Source organism: Gambusia affinis, linkage group LG07, assembly GCF_019740435.1.
Source record: "Gambusia affinis linkage group LG07, SWU_Gaff_1.0, whole genome shotgun sequence".
Classification (NCBI taxonomy): Eukaryota; Metazoa; Chordata; class Actinopteri; order Cyprinodontiformes; family Poeciliidae; genus Gambusia; species Gambusia affinis.
The window spans coordinates 23190955-23216477 of record NC_057874.1 but is presented as its reverse complement, the minus strand read 5'-3'; the positions used below and the strand labels follow the sequence as shown (position 1 = coordinate 23216477).

Genomic DNA, 25523 nt, shown 5'->3' with positions numbered 1-25523 from the left:
AGCTCTCTCTATCAGTCGATCTGTTTAAGTCCAGACTGATTTTTTTTTCCCCTCTGGCCTTCATCCATCCATCCATCCATTTTCTTTACACCCTTCTTCCCTAAATGGGGTTGGGAGGGTTGCTGGTGCCTATCTCCAGTTGCGTCCCGGGCGAGAGGCGGGGTACACCCTGGACAGGTCGCCAGTCTGTCGCAGGGCAACACAAAGACATACAAGACAAACAACCATGCGCACACACACTCACACCTAGGGAGAATTTAGAGAAACCAATTAACCTGACAGTCATGTTTTTGGACTGTGGGAGGAAGCCGGAGAACCCGGAGAGAACCTACGCATGCACAGGGAGAACATGCAAACTCCATGCAGAAAGACCCCCGGCCGGGAATCGAACCCGGGACCTTCTTGCTGCAAGGCAACAGCTCTACCAACTGCGCCACTGTGCAGCCCCCTCTGGCCTTCAACACCAGTTAAAAGAAAATAGTACTTTTTTGAATTTTTGGGAAATTGCATCACCTGAAATTAAGTATGTCTTGATTTTTATACATACTATTACTTTATTGGTATTTTAATTTTGTCCTATTTTATTTAACAAACTTAAATTTAATTCTTATTTTATAATATATCCACATATGATGTTGTAATTATCATAAAGCATTTGGTCAGCTGAGGTTGTTGTAAATGTGCTGTGTAAATAAACTTGATTGATAAAGTTCTTCTGCAAAATAAATTATACTTTATACTTTTCTCTTTACAGGCCTAAAGTAATGAATTTGTCTGCTGCCAATGTGACGGTGGTTGTACAATATGGGGATTCCTTCTCCAAGGCTTTGATTAAGAACCTCATTGTTGTGGTCCTTTGGATTTTCATCAACTACATGAATGCAGGACTCACTTACACCTTCTCTAAACACCAGGTCAGACTTTTTAATGACATTTACTGCCTTAATTTACTGCATTCTTTTTGTTATTCAAGGAAGGAAATACAATAAGAAAAGAGGAAGATAGTAATTTAAACATGAGTTGAAGCAGCTCAGCCAACAAAAGTTAGATTTAGAACACACAAAATGTAACAATAGAGAATTTCTAGAAAATTTGATATTTTTAAATACAAATGCAACTCTAAAACCAATGTCTAACCCAATATTATTTATTAATTACAAGTACTGTTTCAATGAACAGTGCCACATTTTTAACTTTACCATATTTCAAGTCCCTTTCCAAAAGTATTGCATAAAACTTAATTTATTATGTAGTCTGTCACTCATCATTATATATTATTGTTGATTTCTATAACTATTACTACTAACACATGTCCATTTTTGTTGTGTTCCTTTAGGTCTTCAACACAAATCCCCGGTACATCCTGTTTGTTCACTTGGTGATCAATGACATGATCCAAGTGACACTGACTGTGGCACTTTTCATCACTAGCTACATCTTCTTTATGATTCCTATGACTGTCTGTTGCTTCTTTATACTAATTGCTATCTTCACTACCGAAAACACACCACTAAATCTGGCCTGCATGGCAGTGGAGTGCTACATCGCCATCTGCATCCCTCTACGCCACGCTCAGATTTGCACAGTTAAGAAAACACGGTTGCTGATTTTTTTAATCTGGGCCACCAGTTTGGTGTCTGTTCTCCCTGATCTCTTCATGACTTTGGCTACGCAGTCAGAGGACTATTTTAAATTACGTGTGTTTTGCATCAGGGAACGAGTTTTTCCAAATCCCAGAATTACAGAGAGGAGAAATATTACCTATATTGTATATTTGGTTTTAGTTTGGTGCATTATCTTTTTTATCTATTTCCGCATAATGTTCACAGCAAGAACAGCAAGTAAAGATGCTAAAAAGGCAAGGAACACAATCCTTCTCCATGGGTTTCAGCTTTTGTTGTGTATGGCAACATATGCAGAACCCCTTGTAAAAGATATGGTGTGGCAACAGTTTCGTGATTATTATTTAGATGCTCTGTTTGCTTGTTATTTATTGTTCCAAATAATACCAAGATTTATTAGTTCAATTATCTATGGTGTACGAGACAAAACGTTCAGAAAGCACCTAAAAGGATATTTACTGTATAAGATAAACCGACAGTAACATTACTGGGGTATATACTTTTGAATCTTATAATGAAGTTTAAAAAAAAAAAAAAAATTATTCTCAAAAAATTCTTTCATATGTATTTATGAAAAAAGGGCACTTTTTAGTAAAACAGGATGCAAGCAATTAAATTTATTTTCTCCATCTGTACCTTCATTTAAACATAATGAAGGCATGTTCATTATGTTTATTTATTCATACAACCCTTTATAAAAAGAGCCAAATTGTTACATACTCAACCCTGAAAGATAATAGATAAAAGAATTCCAGTTTTTCCATGTTTGTCACAGTTTGGTTTCAGAACATCAAACCAATAAATATTAACCAAAGATAACACAAAAAGTGTAGCTTTTAAAATGAAGATTTATTACTAAAAGAGAACAATTCAAACCTACATAGCCCTGTGTGAAAAATTATTTTCCCTCTTGTTAGAACATAACTGTGGTTTATCAGCCCTGTGTTTACTGTCTCTACCAACACCAGAGATATAAAGAAATTCAGGGACAAACGAGAAAGAAAGTACAATGAACTTGTTGACCAAAACATCCTGATGGACAATGTCCGGCTATCCGTTTGTGACCTCAATCTGAAATGACAGTTGGTTCTGCAGCAGGACAATGATCCAAAACACGACAGTAAGTTCACTTCTGAATGGCTGAAGAAAAGCCCACTTCCACTCTGGCATAGGAGGTCAAACAGAACTCTGCTTCAGCTTTTCTCACTCAACAGTTTGCCTCAATGATTACAACCCACAGTCCACTAGCGATGTCCTCTCAGTAAACCATCCAGGGGAGTATATTTCCTTACTTAAAAAGGAGATACAAGAACTTTCTAATACAAGTAATCCTCCTGAAAATGACAATGATGCTATAAACCTTTTTCAGGGGACACAGCAGTTAATTTTCAATAAACCTGTAAACATGATTTCTTAAGGCATTTGGAAATTTCTGTCATCAAAGAATGAAAGTTTGTTTCAAAAACTAGAGAAAGATTAATCTTTGTCCTTATTTTTATTCGAAGGCAAAAGTGTTCAAAGGCCCATCTAACTCAACACAGTCAGTAGAAGAGCCCTGAACAACACAGATCACATAATTATATAGTCACAGCAAAAAAGAACACACCCCAAGTCTGAACTTACCTCCATTACCAGGTGGACAACAGAGCCACATCTTTACCCACTGTCAGAAAATTGCCCCTCACCTCATTGGAGGGAACAATGTTTAGTTAAGACTTTTCGTTGGAGACCCACATCCTATATGCATGGCAGGAAATGAGAGCTGACAAGGATTCCAATAGAAACTTCTAGTTTATTTTGTTATCAATAACTCATAGTTGCAGGCTCTTTCACACTTACACAGTGGCATACATTAAAGAAAAACATTCATCTACATAAAACACCATCAATCCTCATTCAGATAAAATTAAAATTAAATAAAGAAATAAAATTAAGTAAATTAAGATGAAAAAAGGTTAAAAATTACATTTTCTGTTACAGTACTAATGACAGACTGAAACAGGGGTCTTAAAATCCAAGCCTTAAGGCCTGGTCTCCTTCAAATTTTACATCCAACACAATAGGATCTGGTCCAACACAAAAGGAATCCAGGAGGTATTCTAGAGGATTGCTAATTCTACGTATGCACAAGTACACTCATGATCCCTTAGATTGATGCCATCCAAACTATAGAAAGAATAGAATATCAGTATTAGTCTTATTTGAATCTGTCAAGTAGATCCTGTATGAAGATTTGGCATTAAAGAGATTAAAGAGGAGTTAAGCAACAACAGTAAACATTTAAGAGCTAAATTGATTATTTATTATATTTTATCCTTACTTAATGTATTGTATCCTTCCTAAGTGAGGAACAAGTGAAGAAAGGTTTGGTATAAGAAAAAAAAAAAAGATTTTATCCAATGTGGGGATTCTGAACTTGAGGACTTAAAGACATCTGCAACTTTTAGTGTTGTTTTGGTTTCTCACAATTACATGCAAACTGCAAAATTGCAAAAAAGAGATCAGCCAACCAACTTTTGTTGTCTGTCCCTAAAGTTAGGTTAAAGACTTCAGATGACTGAGCTTTCACTGTAGAATGTAAGTTGAGACTGAAAACATCTCTATTTTCGCTGGGCTTCAACTGCAGTTAAAAAAAGGGGAAAATAGTAAGTACATAAGTACTTTTGTACTTACTATGTATGTACAATCAAATAGTACATAAGTACTAAGCACAATGTAATATAAGCTCTGTAATCATGACTATTTAAAAAGTAATATGTAAGCATAAGCGTCTTAGTTATATTAAACTGATCTTTTCCATCATTGCTTTTTGTTATCTTATTTCCAGTTTAAATTGAAAGATCTCTTAGGTAAAAGTAAGTCCTTCATCATTGGTCACCTCTGATACATACGTAGGTGTGTATGTTTTAAATGCGATGCACAAATACATACTCAGGCTAGTACCCTATTAAATATTACACAGAGAACACCCACATCAACACAAACTCCTCTCAACACGCCTCTTTTAAGGTCTGTACTTTTAATGAAGAGGATTTCTATCTATTTTTCAGGAACTTAAAACTTGATTTATGCACACATATATTTTTACGATCAGTTAAACTATGCCTTTTGTAATTTTATGTTTTATCAGATGTCCTCTTCATCAGCTCCTGGCACAAATTTCACATTTACTGAGGGCAACCTGACCGGACCTGGAGTTAATCAGGGCATGCTTTCTGTAACTGCTACTATTGCCAGTCTGGTTGTTATTTTACTCAGCATCATCACCTGCTCCATTAATACGCTAATGATTCACATATTCAACAAACATCAAGTGTGTATATTCTTTTATAATGTCTGTTATTGGTGTGCATTTTTTGCTTCTCAGTAGTTAGGTAGAAAGATTACTGTGGAAGAGTGATTTTCTGCTAGCATGAACAGAAAAGGTGTTATGTGTCCAGTTTCATCATCTTTTTTTTCTAACCCACACATCTTTTTTGTTACAAATTGGGTCTAACATAATAAAAATGATCCATATCTTTTTCTTTATTTAAAGTATTACTTAATGTTTTCCCTATATTTCAATGCTCAACATTGGGCTATAAAAGTGATTATTGTTGACATTTTAAACTGACATGGTGACAAACAGAAAGAGTTTGTGCATATTCTTTTCCATATTTTATAACTGTTGACAGTACAGCTGTATAATTAAAACAAACTACAGAATGGTGTTTAATGTATTGTGTAATGTTTAGGTTTCTGAATTATTGGTATAGGGAAATAACCATTTATTTTAAGTTTTAAATCCAAAATGAAATGTTATACCACTAAGGTGTGTTTTTCAGTGTTTTCACCTTGCCTTTTAACTCTGGACTCATGCACTTCACAGATCTTCAGGTTCAACCCTCGCTACATCCTTTTCATCCACTTGGTGTTAAACGAAACACTCCAGTTGACACTCAGCGTTTCTCTCTACCTCTTTGGCACTTCCTACTTCACCATCTATGTCTCACTGTGCGTACTCATCCTCCTGCCGGCTATTCTCACCACCAGAAACACTCCATTGAATCTGGCCTGCATGGCAGCAGAATGTTACATCTCCGTCTGCTTCCCCCTCCGCCATGGAAATATATGTACAGTTAAGAAAACCTACATTGCCATTGGCATTATGTGGGTAATAAGCTTGCTCACTATTCTGCCTGATATATTTATTCTTTTGATTACTGAAGAGCTGGAATTTTTGAAAATGAGAGTTTTCTGTGATAGGGACAGAGTGTTCAGAAGCAGCTACAGTAAAAGTAAGAGAGATGTGTCCCACATATTTTTTCTGGTGGTGGTTTGTCTCACTCTATTGTATACTTATTTCAGAATTTTGTTTGTGGCAAAAGCTGCGAGTTCTGATGCAAAAAAAGCAAGAAACACTATTCTTCTTCATGGTTTTCAGATGTTGATGTGCATGACACTGTATATGCAATCTTTGTTAAAGCAGCTCCTCACATACTTGTTTCCTAAGCATAGCATATCCATACAGCATGCTATTTTTATATTAATCCAGATTATTCCTCGTTGTCTAAGTCCTGTTGTTTATGGGATACGAGATAAGACTTTCAGAATGTACTATAAAAAGTACTTCATGTGTTTCCAAGCAAAAGCAACAAGGGTACAAATCTAACAGAACTCTAAAAGCATTGGCTAGAGCTGTTCACATGTGGATGCTCAAACAAGTGCTGTTTGGGCATCCTTCTACTCTCCCAGTTTCAGTGAAAGTTGTCCTTGTGTCCCAACCTTTGTGGAATGTGCTACAGGTATCAAATTCCAAATGAATTAATATTCGCAAAAATACAATAAATTTGATCAATATATACATTAAACATATTGTCTTTGAGGTGAATTCAACTTAAAATAGGTTGGAAATGATTTGCAAATTATGATATTCTGTTTTTAGTTGTGTTTTACACTTCACTGGAAATGGGGTTGCCCCAAATTCTGTTGGACAGAATCAAGAAACATTTTTTTAAATCAGCGTTGTGGATTAAGTTGGCTAATCTTTGCTCTATGGCTATAGATACAAATTATGCTATTTGTAATTATGCAAGTGTTATTTTTACCCATGAATAATTAGTAAGTTAAAATTAAATAAGTTATTAAAAACATCCCAGATAATCAGATTAAGTAAAAATATATGAAATCAAAACAAAAAATAAGTATATTTATAAAAATTTGGAGCTCTGAAGGCAAAACCCCCAAACGTTTCTACAGTTCTGTATTTTTTTTCTCCCCCAATTTTTTATTATATTTGACCTATAGTGTCTGTTGGTGTGCCAGGTAAATGTGCTTTTATAAAAAGTAGGTTCAGTTTATAAAGTATAAAACAAAATAACTGCCCTATACTGAAAAAGTTTGTTCTGAATAACTAATTAATACCCAGAAGAAAATCGTACCTTCATCACATGTTGGGATGCCTTAAACCAGCCATAAATAACAAAACATCAGCCATATTTCACATAGTTCCAGACTGGACAAGCTGAAGTCTGGAGTATCCATCAGAGGTAGGATCACTTTTTACATATCTCCTCTCAACTATGTACTTGTTTCACACTTCATTTTATACTTTATTAGTCCTTAATGTGGTTATTTAACAAAAGACCAGCAGTAGTTCTTTGATAAAAATTATATACATCATCCACATCAGGAGCTGTTTTTCATTTTTACATTCACTACATCACCTAGTACATATTTCCAGTGTGTGCTAATACATAAGTATTCCTAATTTCAGTGCTAGAAAACACTAGTGTACTCACCATTTTTAGCAACTACAATATGAAAAACATTTTGGTATGGCATAAAAAAATCTAGGTTAAACAAAGATTTAATTTCAAACTACATTTTACTACTACTGCTGTCATAATGCCTATATTTTCTAAGATATATTGTGAGTATCCAATGCTCTTATATTTATCTTCTAAAACTTTCTGTATGTCTTCTAAACAAAATATGTTTTTAAAATTGTTTTCTTAAAAGTGAATGGTCTAAGAGGTATCTGATTGTTAGATGACCATAGTTCTTTATATAAATAAAGAAAGCAGCACACTTTAATTTCCTACATGTCTATTTTTAAAATGTTAATTATTTCCTCTGTTTTCTTTCTTCCTGATTTGACTTTTTTAGCATCAGAGAAATCCAGCCTCAGTGGCTTTTTTCAAGGGAGTGTAATAATTTGAACACAGAGTTTGAATTGTCATCAATATTTTAACATTGCATTTTGTTGAGCAAAAATAATAATACAAAATTTAAATAGAAAGCATCACACAATGAACGTGTAAACATTAAAGCTGAAGAGTGGCCATAATTTTTCTTATTAGAAATATCACTGCAGGGTTTTCTGGATTTACCAGATGAATTCCTCATCTTTAAACTTCACTGTGTCAAGCAGCCTGACTTATAGAGACTCTCCCAGCTCTGCTGTGGCTAAAAATGTGATCATTGTGGCTCTTGGCATCACCATCAACTATATCAATGGGACATTGGTTCACACCTTCAGAAAACACCAGGTGAGCATTTGTCATCACATGCTGAAATATCATTGTTGGGAAGCCAATGGTTTTCATCAGCAGCTTAAGGAGAAAATTAAAGGTGCTGTTTTTTCCTCTCTTTCAGATTTTCTATTTGAATCCTCGTTACATCCTTTTCATCCATCTGGTGATAAATGACATGATACAGCTGACTACAACAATCAGCTTATTTGTGTTTAGTTATGTCTTCCAAAAAATTAATGCTTCCTTATGTTGCTTCATTGTTACTTTTGCTGTTTTCACCACTCTTAATACTCCATTAAATTTAGCTCTGATGGCATTGGAGTGCTACATCGCTGTCTGTTTCCCACTGCGACATGCTGAACTTTGTACCATAAAACGAACATATTTTCTCATTGGCTGTATTTGGAGTTTAAGCGTAGTATCAATTTTGCCAGATATCTTTCTTATCCTTGCAACAGAACCTCTAAGGCTATTTTACGCCACGATATTTTGTGAGAGAGACATTCTGTTCCAACATCCTATAAGTATTGAAAAGAGGGATGCTTCTTACATAATCTTTTTATCTCTTGTATGGCTCACCCTTTTCCTTACTTATTTAAAGATATTTTTTGCTGCTCAAGCTGCTAGTTCAGCTGAAGGAAAGGTGAAACGAGTCAGGAATACTGTCCTACTTCATGGCTTTCAGCTATTTTTGTGCATGCTAACATATGTAGCTCCAATGGCAAAAAACGCCCTGTCATTTCTGTTCCCAAATTATAATGTTCATATATATTTTGTATGGTACATATTGGCCCAGATACTGCCCAGGTTTTTGAATCCTATTGTGTATGGGCTGCGAGATAATACATTCAAACAGTATTTGAGAAAGTATCTGCTGTGCACCATCAGAGCAGCCAACAAACTTTAGCCTTGAATCTTTTGAGGTTTAGAGTGTACCTGTGCAGTAATTTAGATGAGATTAAAGTCTTGTTTGCATATTATCTTCATTGTAAAATTCTTTATAAAAATTATAAACCATTACAGCTAGATCGTTTGCATAATTACAAAATGTGATGTAAATGTGAACCTGCAAAGCACCACTAGCAGTAAAGTATTTACAGATAACACCAGGAAATTTGCTTTGTTATGCTTTTATTTTGAAGGCTGACTTTTCTTTCTTTGAGGTCAACTTCCTGAAGGCTAGCTTCATGTAGTTCACAGATGATGGCAGCCTGGCCAGACTTCACTAGGAGGGAATTCCCTAATCATCCATCTCACTGGGGTGGACCACCAGGTGAAGCTGAGGGTTAAAGTGGACAGAAAGTTTGGTTGTTGTTTTGTATAATATTTGTATAAGTTGGAAGTGAGTTGTGAGTGAATGTGTGCGGAATAATTTTCTTTAGTAATTTATATAGATTTATTTGTAACTGTTTTTTAGGGGAAACCCCCCTAAACTTTAAATAGTGATGGTCTTTATGTATAAGTAGGGTTGTATTTTGGAGATTTTTGTTTTGTGATGGTGGGTTTGCTTAACAGCTAAATGTCTCCCTGATCATTGATGATTTTACCCTGTACAACCTGTAACTGGTGTGATGTTTGAAAAAATAAAATAATAATAATAATAAAAATAACATTCAGAGCTCTGGAAAACAGCTGAAGCCCTTTGATGCTCTTATCTAATTTCTCATGATTTCCTTCCTGTTTGAGGATTTTACATCACAAACTCCCACATTTTGATATTACATTCTTATGGTGTAAAGCACTTTGAACTGCCTTGTTGCTGAAATGTGCTATACAAATAAACTTGACTTATCACCTCTGTGTGAACGAAATGTGAGAGTTGAGAGTTGTGCCAGAACTTTTTATGTAGCGTTTTTTTCCACATAAAAAGTTCCACAAAGTTTTTTTTATGTAGAAAAATTATTTCTTTATCAAAATAGAGCTGAAGTACTTGAATGTTTATAAGGAGGGATTTACATTTTTTAATTATTGCATTTCAAAATATGACTACTCCCTTTCATTTAGTTTTCAGGATGACATGAAAACTTACAGATTTGTTTTTTTGTGGTTTTTTTTCCTGTATAAAGGAATTACAAAACTCCTGGCCTTGATATAGTAAGTGAATGGATCAATTTTTCATTGTCACTCTGAAACACAATAATTTTAGCTATGTTGAAAAAAACATGCCTGAAAACCCTTCTTTATGAGGGAAGGACATGTTCTGGTCAAAGATAACATCTATATTATTTATACTTTATGTGACTAATACTTCTTTTAGCTGTAGATGCTTTTTCTCAGCATCTACAGCTTATCATACTCTTTTGATCAGGTACAAAGAAAAGGAAGTAAAATGATTGAAAAACTTTTACACTCAAAGAGAAAATTTAGAACCTCCTGTGTAATCCTATCTCAGTACTGATCCAGACAGAAATTACAAGAAAATCATGGATGCTTCTACCTCTCCATTAGTGCAATGAGTTTGCACAGTTTTTACTTGACTATCTCTGACAACTTAAGTAATACCCTGGAGAAAATTATACCTACATTCAATTTTGGTAGGACTGAACCTTCATATAAAGCACTATTTCATACTAACCTTATGACTGGCAAGAGTGACACATCTAAGGTAGGACAACTTTGGACTTCTCGTGTGTGCTCTATTGTTTCAGCTGTTGTATTTTCTGCATGATGGCTGTGGAATGGAAAATAAAGATATTTAGGGACCTTTCATAAATACTCCAAATATTAATGTTTTATGTTTTCAGCATTAAATGATACTATCTATATTATAGTATATAGTAAATATATTTATGTCTTAAATATTTTTTTTCAGATTCAGTTGCTTGATGGTGAATTGTATGACATAATGTTTTTTGTTTTGAATGTGTTGTCATGTTTTTCTGTTCAGAGAAAAGAATAGTACAAATAACTATAAAGTAAAAATAAATAAATTAAAAAAGGCAAGGATGGGTTTTCATTGTGATGAATTTTAAAGACATTCAAGATATTACAAATTCAAATTGCTATGTTTTATTATGGCCAGTAGTAGCCAAGAGAGTGAAATTTCTTTAAAGAGTAAAACTCAATTTGTTTAGACTTGTCTTTGATAACAACTGAAACATATTTTATAGTCTGTTTTTAACCTTTCATCACTTTTCACATTATATTGCTACAGCAATGTAATTCTTGTCATATTTACAGGATATGATTTTAAATGGCTTACAAAACACCCTCCATTAAAAAATGTATTGTCTCTAAAATCTTAGCATACTTTTCTGCATTATTGCTGTCATCAGTGCATTTGTACATGGCATTTCATTATCATATGCCATAACATATGTATGGAATTGTTGGTCTAATCCACTTTAATTCATTATTTGAGTTGTGCCATAATGTCAGGCTGGTCTGTCCTGACTCTGTTGCCCATCAGTTATGTAGTGCATTATCTTAAGTATTATAGGCAATGTTGCATCAAGCAAATGTTTTTTCCTAACCACAATGACAAAACAGGCCACAGTGAGGTTTTCGTACAATAACCATCTGTTTTGCTACAAGGATCTCCACAAGCAACAGGAAAGTAATTGACAGAGTTAGTCAAGGAGTTCTCTTCTACTGCACTTGAAGCAAAAAAAAAAATAAATAAAAAACTTAACTCAAGGAATCTACCTAGATCAGGGGTGGGCAATTATTTTTTCTATGGGGCCACATGAGAAACAGAAAATATTGTGGAGGGCCGGTCAAAAGGCTGATCTCAATTCTGCATAATATTAACTGTACTTCTTTGTAAAAAGCAGTAAATAGCATTGTTTTGACAAGCTGGTAAGAGTATATGTTATAATTAAGCAATGAAAACATGAGGTTGCCTTCCAAAAAATGTAATTTATTCAAGCGAATTTCACAAAACAATGGGAAAGGCAATTAATCACTAAAACGGCATCATAAAAACACGCTAAACATGCAAATAAAAATAACCACAATACAATTAAAATCATGCAAAACTCAACCATTTAAAACTTTTTACATTTTTAAGTTATTTTTTCTTGTTCAGTGCGAGAAATCTAGTCTCTGCTGGGCTTTAACGAGTGCATCAAAATCAGGTTGAATGTCTGAGGTTGAGATGCGAAGCACAGCTGACAGATGATCGTCAGTGAGAGATGATCTGTACCTGGATTTCATGAACTTCATCATTGAAAATGTTTGTTCACATATGTAGGTAGAGCCAAAGAGAACCAACATCTTCTGAGCATGTCTCTTCATGTTTGGAAAGTTCTCCTCCTTGAGAGAAGAGTAGAAATCCAGCAGAGATCCTGATTTAAAGAGCTCTGCCAGTACGGCATCAGACTGCAGGTCAATGAGTTCCAGCTGAACATCACTGGGTGCATTATCCACACTGCAGGTAAAGGGAGAGGAAATCATGTGCATTTCATCCTCGATTGTTCTGAAATCTTCAAATCTCCTTGAAAACTCACAATGCAATGCTCCTAACATGGATGAGTACCTGCGGAGGTGATCGGCTGATGGTGTGACTTCTTTCAGGGTTTGCATATGAGTGAGATTGTTGCTCTCCAGTTGGCTTGAAAGAAACAGCATCTTTTTCATGAAAGCCTTCACCAGGGTGTGCATTTCATGAACAAAAAGGCCCCTGCCTTGCAGTTTGGTATTCAGGTCATTCATCAGTGCGGTCACATCAACAGCAAATGCAAAATCTGCCATCCAGTCCTCATCTGAGAGCTCTGGGATGTCTTTGCCTTTCATCTCACAAAACTCTCGAATCTCTGTTTTCAGATCCCAAACTCTTTTTAGCACTTTGCCCAGGCTGAGCCATCTGACAGGTGTGTGGTAGCTGATGTCACTATGCTCAGACTCATGGTCCTCCAAAAGTCCGACAAACTGTCTGTGATTCAATGCCCGTGCCCTGATGAAGTTTACTATGTTAGTAACAACATTAATAACATGGTTCATTTTTAGCACTGACTTGCACAACACATGTTGGTGTATAATACAATGCAAAAATATTAATTCCTGATCTGTGTCGATTTCAGCCACTTTATCTTGCATACGTTTTAAAAGTCCCACATTTTTCCCTGTAAGATTTGGACAACCGTCCGTTGTGACACCTGCCAGTCTGTCCCATTTCAGTCCCAGTGTGTCCATACACGCATTCACCTCCATGAAGAGATCGCTCCCTGTAGTTGTTCCTTTCATCGACCGCATTGCTGCCAGCTCCTCCGTAATCTTGAAGTTCGGCGTTATCCCGCGGACAAATACAAGTAACTGGGCTGTGTCACGGACATCACAGCTTTCATCCAAAGCCAAGGAGAAAAAGTCAAAATTTGCCACTTCACGTTGCAGCTGAAGCTCCAGATTGCACGATATGTCCTCGACCCTTCTCGTCACGGTTCGCCTGGAGAGCGGGACTTTCTCAAATTCTTCTTTTTTTTCAGGGCATATTAAAGCTGCAGAGTCCACCAAGCACTCTTTGATAAACTCTCCCTCCGAGAATGGCTTACTGGTTTTAGCGATTTTGTGAGCTATCACAAAGCTGGTCTTGGTTGCTGCCTCACTGGATGTGTGAAGCTTGGTAAAAAAGCCTTGCTGCTTTTGTAGTTTAGCTAGCAAAGCTTCCGACGTCCGCGCCCTTTCAGCATCAGACACGTTCTTGTATTTCTCCCCGTGTTTCGTCTCGTAATGACGACTCAAATTGTAGTCCTTAAACACAGCGATCTGCTCCCCGCAAACTAAACACACGGCTTTACCTCTCACTTCAGTAAATAAATACTTAACAGTCCAATTTTTGTTGAAAACCCTGCATTCGGCATCTACCTTTCTTCATCTAGGTCCTAGATGATGTGATTGCAAAGCTCTGCTTACTTTTTGTTTTATTTTTATTTTGTTAGTTAAAAAGTCAGAAAAAAACAATAAAACAACATATACAAAATAGTAAGAACAATAACAACTAAAATAAAGAAAAAGTATTTATATACAGTAAATACTCTCTAAACCCTTCTAGAGATAACTTGTGTTAAGCACAAGAACTATGTGCCTTTAAAATTCAAACATTTAAAATACTAATGTTGTACTATACGTAAATTATGCTGTTTGTTGTAATCTTTTCATAGATATAAGCAAAAATTGAATCTGCCAGATGAATTCCTCATCTTTCAGCAACATGTCAAGCAGCTTGACTTATAGAGACTCTCTCAGCACTGCAGTGACCAAAAATGTTCTCATAGTGGCTCTTGGCATCACCATCAACTACATTAATGGAACACTGATTCACACCTTCAGAAAACATGAAGTAAGCCTTTTTCTTCCTTAACTATCTTTGGCAGTTATTGAATAAAATCATACTAAAAGAATAAAATCACTTAAAGTATTCTTTTTTCTCTTTCAGACATTTTACATGAATCCTCGTTACATCCTGTTCATCCATCTGGTGGTGAACGATATGATCCAGCTGACTATATCCATCAGCTTGTTTGTTTTCAGTTACATCTTCTACAGAATTAGTACTTCTTTCTGTTGCTTCATTGTTATCTTTGCTGTTTTGACCACTGTGAACTCTCCTTTAAATTTAGCTCTGATGGCGGTGGAATGCTATATAGCTGTTTGTTTCCCACTGCGACATGCTGAACTGTGCACCATCAAAAGGACATATTTTCTCATTGGCTGTATTTGGGGTTTAAGCGCAGCAACGGTTTTGCCAGACATCTTTCTTATCCTCGCCACAGAGCCTCTGTGGTTGTTTAACTCTACAGTATTTTGTGACAGAGACATCGTTTTCCAACACCCAATAAGCATAAAAAAAAGAGATGTTTCTTATATAATTTTTTTATCTGGAGTTTGGCTTACACTTTTATTTACATACCTCAGGATCTTTTGTGCTGCTCATGCTGCCAACTCAGCTGAGGGAATGGTAAAGGCCAGGAATACTATCCTGATTCATGGTTTTCAGCTACTTTTGTGTATGCTAACATATGTAACTCCTTTAGCAAAAATGTTGCTGGTGTTTCTGCCTACTGCACAATATGTACAAGTAAATTTTTTTTGGTACATATTGATCCATATTCTGCCCAGATGTGTGAGTCCTATTGTGTACGGGGTACGAGACAGCACATTTAGACAATACTTGAAAAAGTATCTTTTGTGCAGCATCGGGGAAGCCAACAAACTACATCCGTAAGTGTTTCTTGTGTCGGTGTAGATATCTTAAATTTGATCATTTTAAAACGTACACTGTGCCATCTGTAAAATAAGACCATGCATGTTTCTGATTCAAACAAAAATAACCTCTAATAAACATTATTGGACGTCTGACAGGAAACAAAATTAGATTAATCTTTGAATCAGTGAAAGATTGTCTACTTTCATTCACTGTGCAGTCTTTCAATGCAAATAGACTTTTAAATTGAACTTTGGTGTATTGCAATGGTTCACAGATATACTTCTTAGTTTTAGAACCTAGAGATACATGTTTAAGATGCAATGTGAATTTTAAAAATATTGAAATAAAAGTTGTTTGTGTTGATTAACATAGATGGGAATTGTCTTAAATGAAATAAAGTGTTCTATGTATACATGAATGGTACAGTTTATGAATGATTGATAGATAAAAACAGAAAAATTGATATTCAGTTTAAAATTTCCCCCATTCTTAAAGCTGTATTTGGTAACTTGTGTTGAAATCGTGCTGATGGTAAACAACTCCAGTAAAACAGTTTCATCTGTCAGTGATCTTGCTAACTGGCCTAAGCAATCACAGCAGGCTCATTTGTTGTAAAGGAGCTTTAGTGCAGCAGAGAACAGGATGTGAGCAGTGTGTGCAGCAGCAAGACCTTCCTGGCTCTAATGCTGAGAAGTGCATTTTTTGCAAATGGACCACAAGGAGGTAGAACTCTTATTTTCACAAATGTCCATTGGGCAGTGAGTTTTCATGTTAAAATGTAAGTTACCTACTGCAGAGTTTAATTGTTGTGTTGCTTTCATAAGCTACACTAGTGAGCCAGAGGTAGAAGAAAATCAGAAAGCTTAAAATTTTCAGAAATGCATGCGATACTAATGACATATCCATTGACAAAACAGAGTGTATATCCCATGTAATCCATTTCTGAATGCAAATGTTGCTCAGACTTTAAACTTCAGTGTGAAATTGAGCTTTTCAAAAACCGAGATTCAGATATTGAGTTGTTCCAAAGATGCCCATTTGTGGCATTATTTTAATGAAAGGCCTATTTGCACAGCAAGGGTTCTTCATGCAACTGTATTTTTTTTAAGTTAAAACATAATACAATATTTAGGCTACTGTGTTCAAGGCAACCCGTCAACCGAAGTATGAAGACAAACACCAAGCAAATCAGAGATTACTGGAGAAGGCAATTTAAAAAAAAAAAAAAAAAAAAAGCCACATTGGAATTTGCACCAGTGAGTGCTTAGGTTTCAACACACCAATGAGAGAGACATGTGGTTCCACAATTTAAAGTTACATTTATTACTTCTAGTTTAAAAAATAAATAAAACTGTAAGGGGAGGAGGAAGTGTGCTGTACAGAGGCCTTCCAGCAGGAGGATGGTCCAAATGGGGAGAACAGACTCCTAAATCAAGAAGAGATGAAGCCAAATCAGTCAAGCACTAGTTGACATTCACTCAGTAGTCGAGACACCAGCCACGCCCACAGCACCAGTTGCCCTGGAGGCCCTCCACCACCCTCAGCCTGAACACAAGAGGTTATGATTAAACAAATACAAAGCTACAATTTAGAAAAATTTGACAATTTTCCCAACCTCAGACATACACCCATTAAAACAAGGCTTTAAAGGACCTAAAGCTAAGACTGCCAACAGCAGTAAGTCACATGGATAAAGAGGATTTTATTTTTTGTTAGTTTTTTTTTTTTTAAGCCAACTTACTAACCAAATTAGTTGCTTTAGTGCCTCATGAGCCCCCTACCAGATTTAAACCATCAAGACTTGAGGCCTGAGTCTCCATCCAGAACACTGAATGGAGGAGAGACAACACCAGCTACAGCCTCATCCATCTTCAGGCGATCACTGCAGAAGATGGTCCAGGAACACCCGAGACCCCAGCAGGGGCTTGGGCATCAAGTGGTTCCGAATGGCAGCCAGCATCGCGTCCACGGTGTTTGGCTGCAGCTAGTACATGCCAGGAGCAGAATAAACCATGCTCAGCAAACCCGTGGAAATACAACGATGTCAACTTCCTCATCAGGATCGCCTGCCAGATTAACCACTTCGCTAACATGTCCGGTTTTCCAGGTGAAGTGCGGTCCCACCGCTACATTAACCTGATAAATCTCACACATACTTAATAAAAATCTAATTAGAGATTAAAAAAAAAAAAAAACCCTAAAGAGTTTTCAGGAAGCAAAGCAAAAATGTTTACCCCAATAAGCAATGTACTCCAAGACATTGAAACTGTTAAAAAAAAACCAATAATAATAGTAAACTACACAATTGACAGTCAACCTATATCAGGATTAGCCTGTAAGTAACCTTTGGGCAAAGCAAAAGACTGGAAAGCTAAATTGCTTCATGAGGCCATCACTAACTACAACCACATAAGCAAAAGCAGTTAACTCTGAGCAGTTGCACCAACTTCACAAATGAGCTGAATTAAACAAACAACAACATCTTCTGTGGTTCAAACAGTACTTACTGACATTACTGGACCTGTGCACACTGCTGACCAAACAAGCAACAACTCATGCTGAGATGTGACCATGCCAGACCACCAGAGTCTCCCTTTATACTCAGCACACCTGCTGGCAGTTAATTGGATGCACAGCTGTTCTCAATCAATGAGAGCAGGCTTCATTCATTCAGCTGTAATTGGGAGACACCAAACACCGCACCTCACCAAAGACACACCTGGTGGTGGCAGCATCATCCAACATTTTAGGCAGCAGGCCCTGAAAGGCCTGTAAGAATAGAAGGTAAACTGAATGTAGCATGTGTGCCAGGTCACGTCCGTAAAATTAGTCTTTGGGTGCAAAATAATGTCATGTGAGAAGTGTCACTCATTACAGGACTTTCTGTTCAGCGTCTAATTTATTTTGTCACATTTAAACCCATCAAAAATCTGCAGTCTATGGCAATGTCCTTTGGCCACAGTTTGTACACCAACTCTGTTTTATGTATTTATTTGTCACAGATAAAAATGTTTTACACATCAGATCATCCATAGAGTTACTTTTATTTTACATTTTGTTTTTGTAAAAAAAAAAAGAGTAGTGGCAATTAGCACTTAAAACAAGCCATAAACAAATACACAAAATTCCATTCTCATCCCAATGCTATTGCAAGTCTAATATGCAGCTGCCCTTTAACATACAACATACAAAAAGAGAAGCACATACATGCACACGCACACTCCCTTGACTATTTTTTTCTATCCCCATGACCTTTCTGCATATCAATTATATATTGGATATGTGGAGCAGCCCTGACTCGTCTGCAGCATAACCCCATATAACCATCACCAGGTGAGTTTGTGTGTACTGTTGTTTCTGTTTAAACAGTTGATGAGTGCTTGGTATTAATGAAAAATTCTAGGTAAGAAAAAAATGCAACAGGTAGTATATGTAAATTGTCATTTAGTGATTTTTTTTTTATTTTTCTTCTGTGTTAGAATCACTACATTCAGAAAAAACAGTTTATTCTAAGATGTGTTTAGATGTTTTTTGGTTTGAAGACTCATTGGAAGCAGCAGAAGAGAAAAAAAAAATCATTGATCAAACATGTAAACTTCTACAGCCTAAGTATTGTCAAAGGTAACAAGGTAGTGTGAAAATGCTTGACATAAAACATATATTGTTGCAGTGATAATGAATCATTGTAAAACACATACATGTGAAAATGCAAAATGTGAGTAAATGTGATATGTTTTTAGGATAAGAACTACTGCCTCTCATCTTTGATTGATAAGCTTGAAGTGAAAATGTAAATTTGCTTAAAATAATGACCTGAATAATTTACAGGAACTATTGAAGAACTAAAATGAACTAAGTTATACAATGTTTTAAAAATAAAATAGCATTATTAGTATTTCATGATCATAATTTTTTGTTGAATACTTCTTGTACTCCTTTTACTAATTTTAAGTGTGCTAATCATCACTAAAACCTCAGTTTTAAATGCTGAGTTAAATGCTATCTTATAGCCTTTCTAAGGTTTTAGGAATAACTTGCTGAACATTTCTCCACAGTTTGGCACATTGTCAGACGATCCTCAAGCCCTCTAAATGTTGGTATGAATACGACTACTACTGTCAATCGGGACCCGCTGCATGTTGCAATCTTAAAGAATGTGATCACAGTGGTCCTCTCCCTCGCCATAATCTACATTAATGGGACTCTGATTCATATATTCAGAAAACATCAGGTATCAATTTTATACATTTTAAGAATACTTAAAATATTAAATTAGATTATATATATATACTGTATATATATATATTAAGAAAACTTATTTCAACTTAGCATTGGCTATCGCATCTCGAATGAACACTTTCTTCAAAAATAAAAGCCAACGAAAAAAGTCTGTAAACCTATATATTTTTTTTGTTTTTGACATGTTTTCAAGCTTCAGAAACGTTTTGACAGTAAGTCAAAAACTTACTTATTTAACCACACTGTTCTGCTAAAAGAATCAGAGAATCTCTCATATATATCTATTTACAGATATATATGGATGAATTTACTTATTGATCCTCCTAAAGAAAGATGTTTCTGGTAAAAACATAAATTTGATTATTACTTTTTTTGCATTATTGCAGCAGACAGGTTAGTTAACATCAATCAAGTTCTTATATTGACCTTGGGAGATATTTACGGAAAACATTGACTTCTGTAAATATGTTGATGAAACAAATACATAATTTGAATAATTGGGATCCATTTCCCATTATAAGATTTAGAAATCAAAATTTAAAGGTAGACTTGCTAAAGTATCACACTTTTTAGGCTTTCCTTTGCTGTTTCTGAAAAATCTTGTCTTTTGTTTCAGGTTTTCCAAACAAATTCTCGTTACATCCTGTACATCCACCTGGTAATCAACGATATCTTCATGCTCGCATTGATGATCCTCCTCCAAGTTCTTAGTTACATTATATATACTCTCAATGTCTCATTTTGCATCATTATGCTAATGCTTGCCATATCTACAAGTCTAAACAACCCCTTAACTCTTGCTGCCATGGCTTTAGAGTGCTACCTGGCAATATGCTTCCCTCTCCGTCACCCTCAGATCTGTACAGTCAGGAAAACTTACATTGTGATCACTGTGATATGGGTCCTAAGTTTATTGACAATCTTACCAGATCTGTTCATAATTATTGCCACAAGACCTGCAGAGTACTTTCATTCCAGGATCTTCTGCTTGTTGGCTAATGTTTTTACTAACCCGGTCCTTACAAAGAAAAAAGATGTAACCAACATTTTGTTTCTAGTTATTGTTTGGCTCATTCTTTTTTATGCATACTTTAGAATACTTTTCACTGCACAGGCTGCTTCTGTAAATGCAAAGAAAGCAAGAAACACCGTCCTACTTCATGGTTTTCAGCTGTTGTTATGCATGCTAAGCTATATTCATAGTATATCAATAGAGGGCCTGTCAATTTTGTTTCCAAAAGATAGTCTAGCCATTCGGTATGTAATTTCTCTACTGATTCAGGTCATGCCAAGGCTCATCAGTCCGATGGTTTATGGCATAAGGGACAAGATGTTCAGACAGTACCTTAAAAGATACTTGCTACCTTTAAAGTCAAACATTTATCCAGAAAATGTCCAAAAAAGCTAAACATTTGGATGTTTATATTTCAAGAACCTTTTTAAAGGCCCAGTATGGTCTTTCTCTTTGTTCCTTTGTATTGAACTACACAATAGTGTAGTTCAATACATTGTGATCATCTACCCCCCGAAACAGCCTTTGCAAGGAGATAGCACTTTTGATATAAAAGATATAGATGCAAGAATTAGGATTCAGTTAAATTTCTGTTCAGTTGTGCTTCAGTTATCTGTGACTTTCATTTTTTTTTGTAATGTTATCTTCTCCACTTTTTTATTGTTTCAGTATGAGCTGCACTGAAACTTCACCGTTTAAATTCTAATCAACAAAATGCAAATGGTTACCGGTAATCAGAGATTGTCTAAATAAAATAATAATCATGCTGTTCTCAGTTGTCATTTGTGTAATTTACTAAAGCTCCCTTTTCATTCACTATACCAAACTGAGTTTTGGTTATGTCAAAAGCAGAGTAGATATTTTTGACAAATAAAATGGATTTGAAGAAAAAAAAAAAACACATTTAAATTAGGTGAAACAAAGAAAATTTTAATGACTTTCAAAAACAATGAGGTGGCCTTACTGTTTTGTCTGTTTCGTAATGTAGCTTTAATATAGCAGAGGGCTTTGTTAGGGTGGACTTTAGCTACAGCCTTACAGTTTCGGGTTTGTTTTTGTTAGATTGATGGTGGGCACTGTAATCCTCAAAATGGAGTAAATAAACAGTAACTCTATTAAACAAATTTGTCTTTTGCAACTGTTATGAGTAAAAAAGTTAAGCCAATTAACTCAACCTAATGCAAAATTACAACCATTGAGGAAACGTCTATAGAAAACTTAATGACTCATTTTTTTTAAGTAGTGGTTTGGTGAAAGAGGATGGAAGTTAATATATTTGTCTAAAGCTTGAGCTTTAGTTAAAACAATTAATATTTTTTCTTTAAAACAAACAAACAAAAAACAGACAAATACACTAACCTCCATCCTCATCCCATTGCACTTGCATCGCTAACATTTGGTTGTCCTTAGCTACATCCACACAACATGCAAAAGAGAAGCGTTTAAACACACACCCACACCAATTGACCCTTGACTATTGTTTGTTCCCTTGACTTTTCTCCACTTTAACTATATATTGGATTATGTCGAGAGGATCTGACTGATCTGCAGCATAAACTAGGTGAGTTTCTGTGAAGTTGTTCAGTTTAAGCATTTAATGATTATTCAGTATTATTTAAAGATTTGTTTTAAAAAAAATTGCAATAGGTATGTCAGATGTGATTTACTAAATTTCTGTTTTGCTTCTAGTGTTGGTACCCTTTGCAAACAGTATTGTGTTGTGAAATTGTACTGTTTAATTTTTTCAGCTATTTGTTTTTTTTGTTCTGCTGCATTGGTTGCAGCAGTGAAAGAAATATTTTTGATCAAAAGAAATATTTTATTGTGTTATTTATTGCTGTGATCATGAACCATAACAAAATACATCAATTGGAAAATGTAAATTGTGAGTAAACGAAGGACATTTTTAAGCTAACTGACTGTCATCTTTGATAAGAAGCTTGAAGGGAAAAGACACAATTTGCTTTAAATGACAGTGAAAAATTAACTGTGATCATTATAGAACTAAAATGAACAAAGTAAAACTGAGTTTTTTAAATACCGTTTTCTATATAATGTACAGGACTCCTTGTATTTATTTTAATAATATTAAGCATATTAATAGATACTAAAACCTCACACTTTAAATTCTGGTTTTCAAACTTGTCTATGACATTAATTTAGTCAGTTTGAACAATAATCTGTTGAATATTTCTCCACAGTTCCACACACTTTGTCAGATGACCCCCAAACCCTTCATGTTGGTATGAATACCACTACTGTCAATCGGGACCCGCTGCATATAGCAATCTTAAAGAATGTGATCACTGTTGTACTCTCTCTTGCTATTATCTACATTAATGGGACTCTGGTACATACATTCAGAAAACATCAGGTATCAATTTTATACATTTTGAAAATAAGCATTTGTGTTTTTTGTAATAACTGAAGTAACATGGACCCAGTTTTCTGTTGTTGTAAAACGTCCCTTTTCAAATGTCAGAAAGTTAAGTGGAAATTTTAGAATTGCTGTTTTTTAGCTGTTGTACTTACAGTTTTAAAGTGATGTATGTAAAGATAGGACAACAGTAGGAAAAATAAGGCCAATTGAAAATTTAAGGTAAAATGCAAGTTCTCTGCCTTCTCTCCAGAAAACATCCATTTAAGATAGAAAATTAGGTTCAACACTGTTGTTTTATTCAAGCAATAACACAATCTACTTGTTAAATTGGTTTTGTCTTATATTTTTCTGAAAGTTGTATTTTTTATTTACAATTGTCTGTTGGGTTCATTAAGTATTTAAAAAAATACTTAAATGTTTTCTGACAATAATGTCTGAATAAAGAACACGTGTCCACACTGTACAGCTGCGAGACACCACTTAAAGTTTATAATGCTTAGCCAGAAGAAATTCTTGAAAATCAATTGTGCTCCAGCTGTTACAATAATGAAATGATAAAACTTGTTGCTATGAAATGTTTCAAGCTACAGTTTTTTCTAAGCTTTTTAATTTGAATGTCTGTTTATCCCTCTATAAATTGTGACTTATATAATTATATTTGTGAAACTAAAGTACATATAAAGTTTCAACTGAGCAAGATCATTAATAACTTAAGTCCTTTAACAATTATGGACTGATTATCCTAAAGTAGGAAGTATCAGGTAAAAACTTACATTTGATTATATGACTTTCTAGTATCATTAGAGAATGGTAAAATAACATCAATAAACTCCTTTTATTGACCTTGGAAAATTGTGATAGTAAGGAAAATTGTTTTAAATTAAATGTCTGACAAGAAAAAGAAACAATTTTAGTATTGATATCCAGATTGTTTCACACAATGAAATTAGGAAGTCAAAGCAAACAGGTCTGTCTTTTTATTCCAATTCCTGAAAAATCTTATCCTTTGTTTCAGGTTTTCAACACAAATTCTCGTTACATCCTGTACATCCACCTGGTAATCAACGATATTATCACACTTTCAATGATGATCCTCCTCCAAGTTCTTAGTTACATTATATATACTCTCAATGTCTCATTTTGCATCATTATGCTAATGCTTTCCATATCTACAAGTCTAAACAGCCCCTTAACTCTTGCTGCCATGGCTTTAGAGTGCTACCTGGCAATATGCTTCCCTCTCCGTCACCCTCAGATCTGTACAGTCAGGAAAACTTACATCGTGATCACTGTGATATGGGTCCTAAGTTTATTGACAATCTTACCAGATTTGTTCATAATTATTGCCACAAGACCTGCAGAGTACTTTCATTCCAGGATCTTCTGCTTGTGGGCTAATGTTTTTACTAACCCGGTCCTTACAAAGAAAAAAGATGTAACCAACATTTTGTTTCTAGTCATTGTTTGGGTCATTCTTTTTTATGCATACTTTAGAATACTTTTCACTGCACAGGCTGCTTCTGTAAATGCAAAGAAAGCAAGAAACACCATCCTACTTCATGGCTTTCAGCTGTTGTTATGCATGCTAAGCTTTATTTATAATATATCAATAGATGGCCTGTCAATTTTGTTTCCAAAAGATATTCCAACCATTCGGTATGTAATTTCTCTACTGATTCAGGTCATGCCAAGGCTCATCAGTCCGATGGTATATGGCATAAGGGACAAGATGTTCAGGGAACACCTAAAACGATACCTGTTACCTTTAAATCCAGCCATTCATCCAAAAAAGGTGCGAAAAAGGACAATATAAAGACATTTCTAGTACTTTTTTCAAGGCCCAGGATAGTTTTTAGGGTGCCACTGTTTATTCCTTCTTGTTCTATGACATCTAAAAGGGTGAAATTGTGGTTACTTTAGTAGAAGTCTACCCCAAAAAACAGTAAGAAGGCAGTACTGTCGATATGACATCAAAGAACGGTACAGCTTTATAGAGGAAACATGCTAAGCTTTGGTTATGTAAGTCTCTAACAACTGTAATTTGTTTCACATTTTTGTTTAATACCAGTCATCAGTTCCAATAGATTTATGGACTTGTAAAACATTTAACTCAAGTACATCTACATAGGAATAATTACCTCTTGTCTGTCTGACCACTCTCAAGTAAGGGACACAAGAGCCAACAAAACCTTCAAAACAAACAAATAAAAAAGAATTAACTTTATCCATTATACTGTATTTGCCTATTCATATTCAGGTACATATGTGGGCAGGCCATTGAGGAGGCCACTAGAAGATTACTGACCATGTCAACAGTACCTACAGTACCTTACTGGCAACTTACAGGCAACAGTGTTGCCAGTAAGTTACTGTAATTACCATTCTACAGTACCTTACTGGCAACAGTGTTGCCAGTAAGTTACTGTAATCACCATTCTACAGTACCTTTACTGTTATGATATTTCACAGTTAATTTTTACTGTGAGTGTGCTTTGCAGTTATAACTGCTTTACTGTAAATGCAGTTTATAGCATAAAACTGTAAATGTATTTTATAGTAAAGCTGGTCTACTGTAAACTTGTTTCACAACATAATGTCAGTTTTACTGTAA

General features: G+C 35.2%; 6 protein-coding genes and 1 long non-coding RNA gene across 10 annotated transcripts; 6 read left to right on the top strand and 1 right to left on the bottom strand.

The window, feature by feature from the left end:
• Positions 1 to 764: 764 nt before the first annotated feature.
• Positions 765 to 2104, top strand: LOC122833937 (odorant receptor 131-2-like). The gene is made up of 2 exons (XM_044121932.1): positions 765 to 914; positions 1337 to 2104. Exons 1-2 carry the CDS (start codon positions 765 to 767, stop codon positions 2102 to 2104), a joined length of 918 nt encoding a protein of 305 aa, XP_043977867.1.
• A 2648-nt stretch (positions 2105 to 4752) lies between these two features.
• On the top strand, positions 4753 to 6273 carry LOC122833936 (odorant receptor 131-2-like). The gene is made up of 2 exons (XM_044121931.1): positions 4753 to 4935; positions 5491 to 6273. The coding sequence occupies exons 1-2, from the start codon at positions 4753 to 4755 to the stop codon at positions 6271 to 6273; spliced, it is 966 nt and encodes a 321-aa protein (XP_043977866.1).
• Positions 6274 to 7996: 1723 nt separating this feature from the next.
• LOC122834017 (odorant receptor 131-2-like) lies at positions 7997 to 9044 on the top strand. The gene is made up of 2 exons (XM_044122079.1): positions 7997 to 8152; positions 8259 to 9044. Exons 1-2 carry the CDS (start codon positions 7997 to 7999, stop codon positions 9042 to 9044), a joined length of 942 nt encoding a protein of 313 aa, XP_043978014.1.
• Positions 9045 to 14261: 5217 nt separating this feature from the next.
• LOC122834473 (odorant receptor 131-2-like) lies at positions 14262 to 15299 on the top strand. Its single transcript, XM_044122949.1, has 2 exons — positions 14262 to 14414; positions 14511 to 15299. The coding sequence occupies exons 1-2, from the start codon at positions 14262 to 14264 to the stop codon at positions 15297 to 15299; spliced, it is 942 nt and encodes a 313-aa protein (XP_043978884.1).
• A 490-nt stretch (positions 15300 to 15789) lies between these two features.
• LOC122834475 lies at positions 15790 to 17855 on the bottom strand. 2 transcript variants are annotated; one of them, XR_006371209.1, is made up of 3 exons: positions 17789 to 17855; positions 17027 to 17265; positions 15790 to 16826 (listed from the first exon to the last, which is right to left on the bottom strand). It is a non-coding gene; the product is annotated as an uncharacterized LOC122834475 (long non-coding RNA). The 2 variants fall into 2 exon arrangements; XR_006371208.1 differs by having other exon boundaries at positions 15795 to 16707; positions 17063 to 17265; positions 17789 to 17853.
• A 129-nt stretch (positions 17856 to 17984) lies between these two features.
• LOC122834472 (odorant receptor 131-2-like) lies at positions 17985 to 21254 on the top strand. Of its 3 annotated transcripts, XM_044122947.1 has the most exons (4): positions 17985 to 18065; positions 18573 to 18614; positions 19337 to 19512; positions 20137 to 21254. In XM_044122947.1, the coding sequence occupies exons 3-4, from the start codon at positions 19381 to 19383 to the stop codon at positions 20926 to 20928; spliced, it is 924 nt and encodes a 307-aa protein (XP_043978882.1). In that variant the 5' UTR covers positions 17985 to 18065; positions 18573 to 18614; positions 19337 to 19380; the 3' UTR covers positions 20929 to 21254. The 3 variants fall into 3 exon arrangements, with proteins under 3 accessions (XP_043978882.1, XP_043978881.1, XP_043978883.1); XM_044122946.1 differs by lacking the exon at positions 17985 to 18065 and having other exon boundaries at positions 18534 to 18614; XM_044122948.1 differs by lacking the exons at positions 17985 to 18065; positions 18573 to 18614 and adding an exon at positions 18650 to 18684.
• Positions 21255 to 22011: 757 nt separating this feature from the next.
• On the top strand, positions 22012 to 24938 carry LOC122834474 (odorant receptor 131-2-like). The gene is made up of 3 exons (XM_044122950.1): positions 22012 to 22093; positions 22734 to 22906; positions 23928 to 24938. Exons 2-3 carry the CDS (start codon positions 22778 to 22780, stop codon positions 24723 to 24725), a joined length of 927 nt encoding a protein of 308 aa, XP_043978885.1. The 5' UTR covers positions 22012 to 22093; positions 22734 to 22777; the 3' UTR covers positions 24726 to 24938.
• Positions 24939 to 25523: the final 585 nt, after the last annotated feature.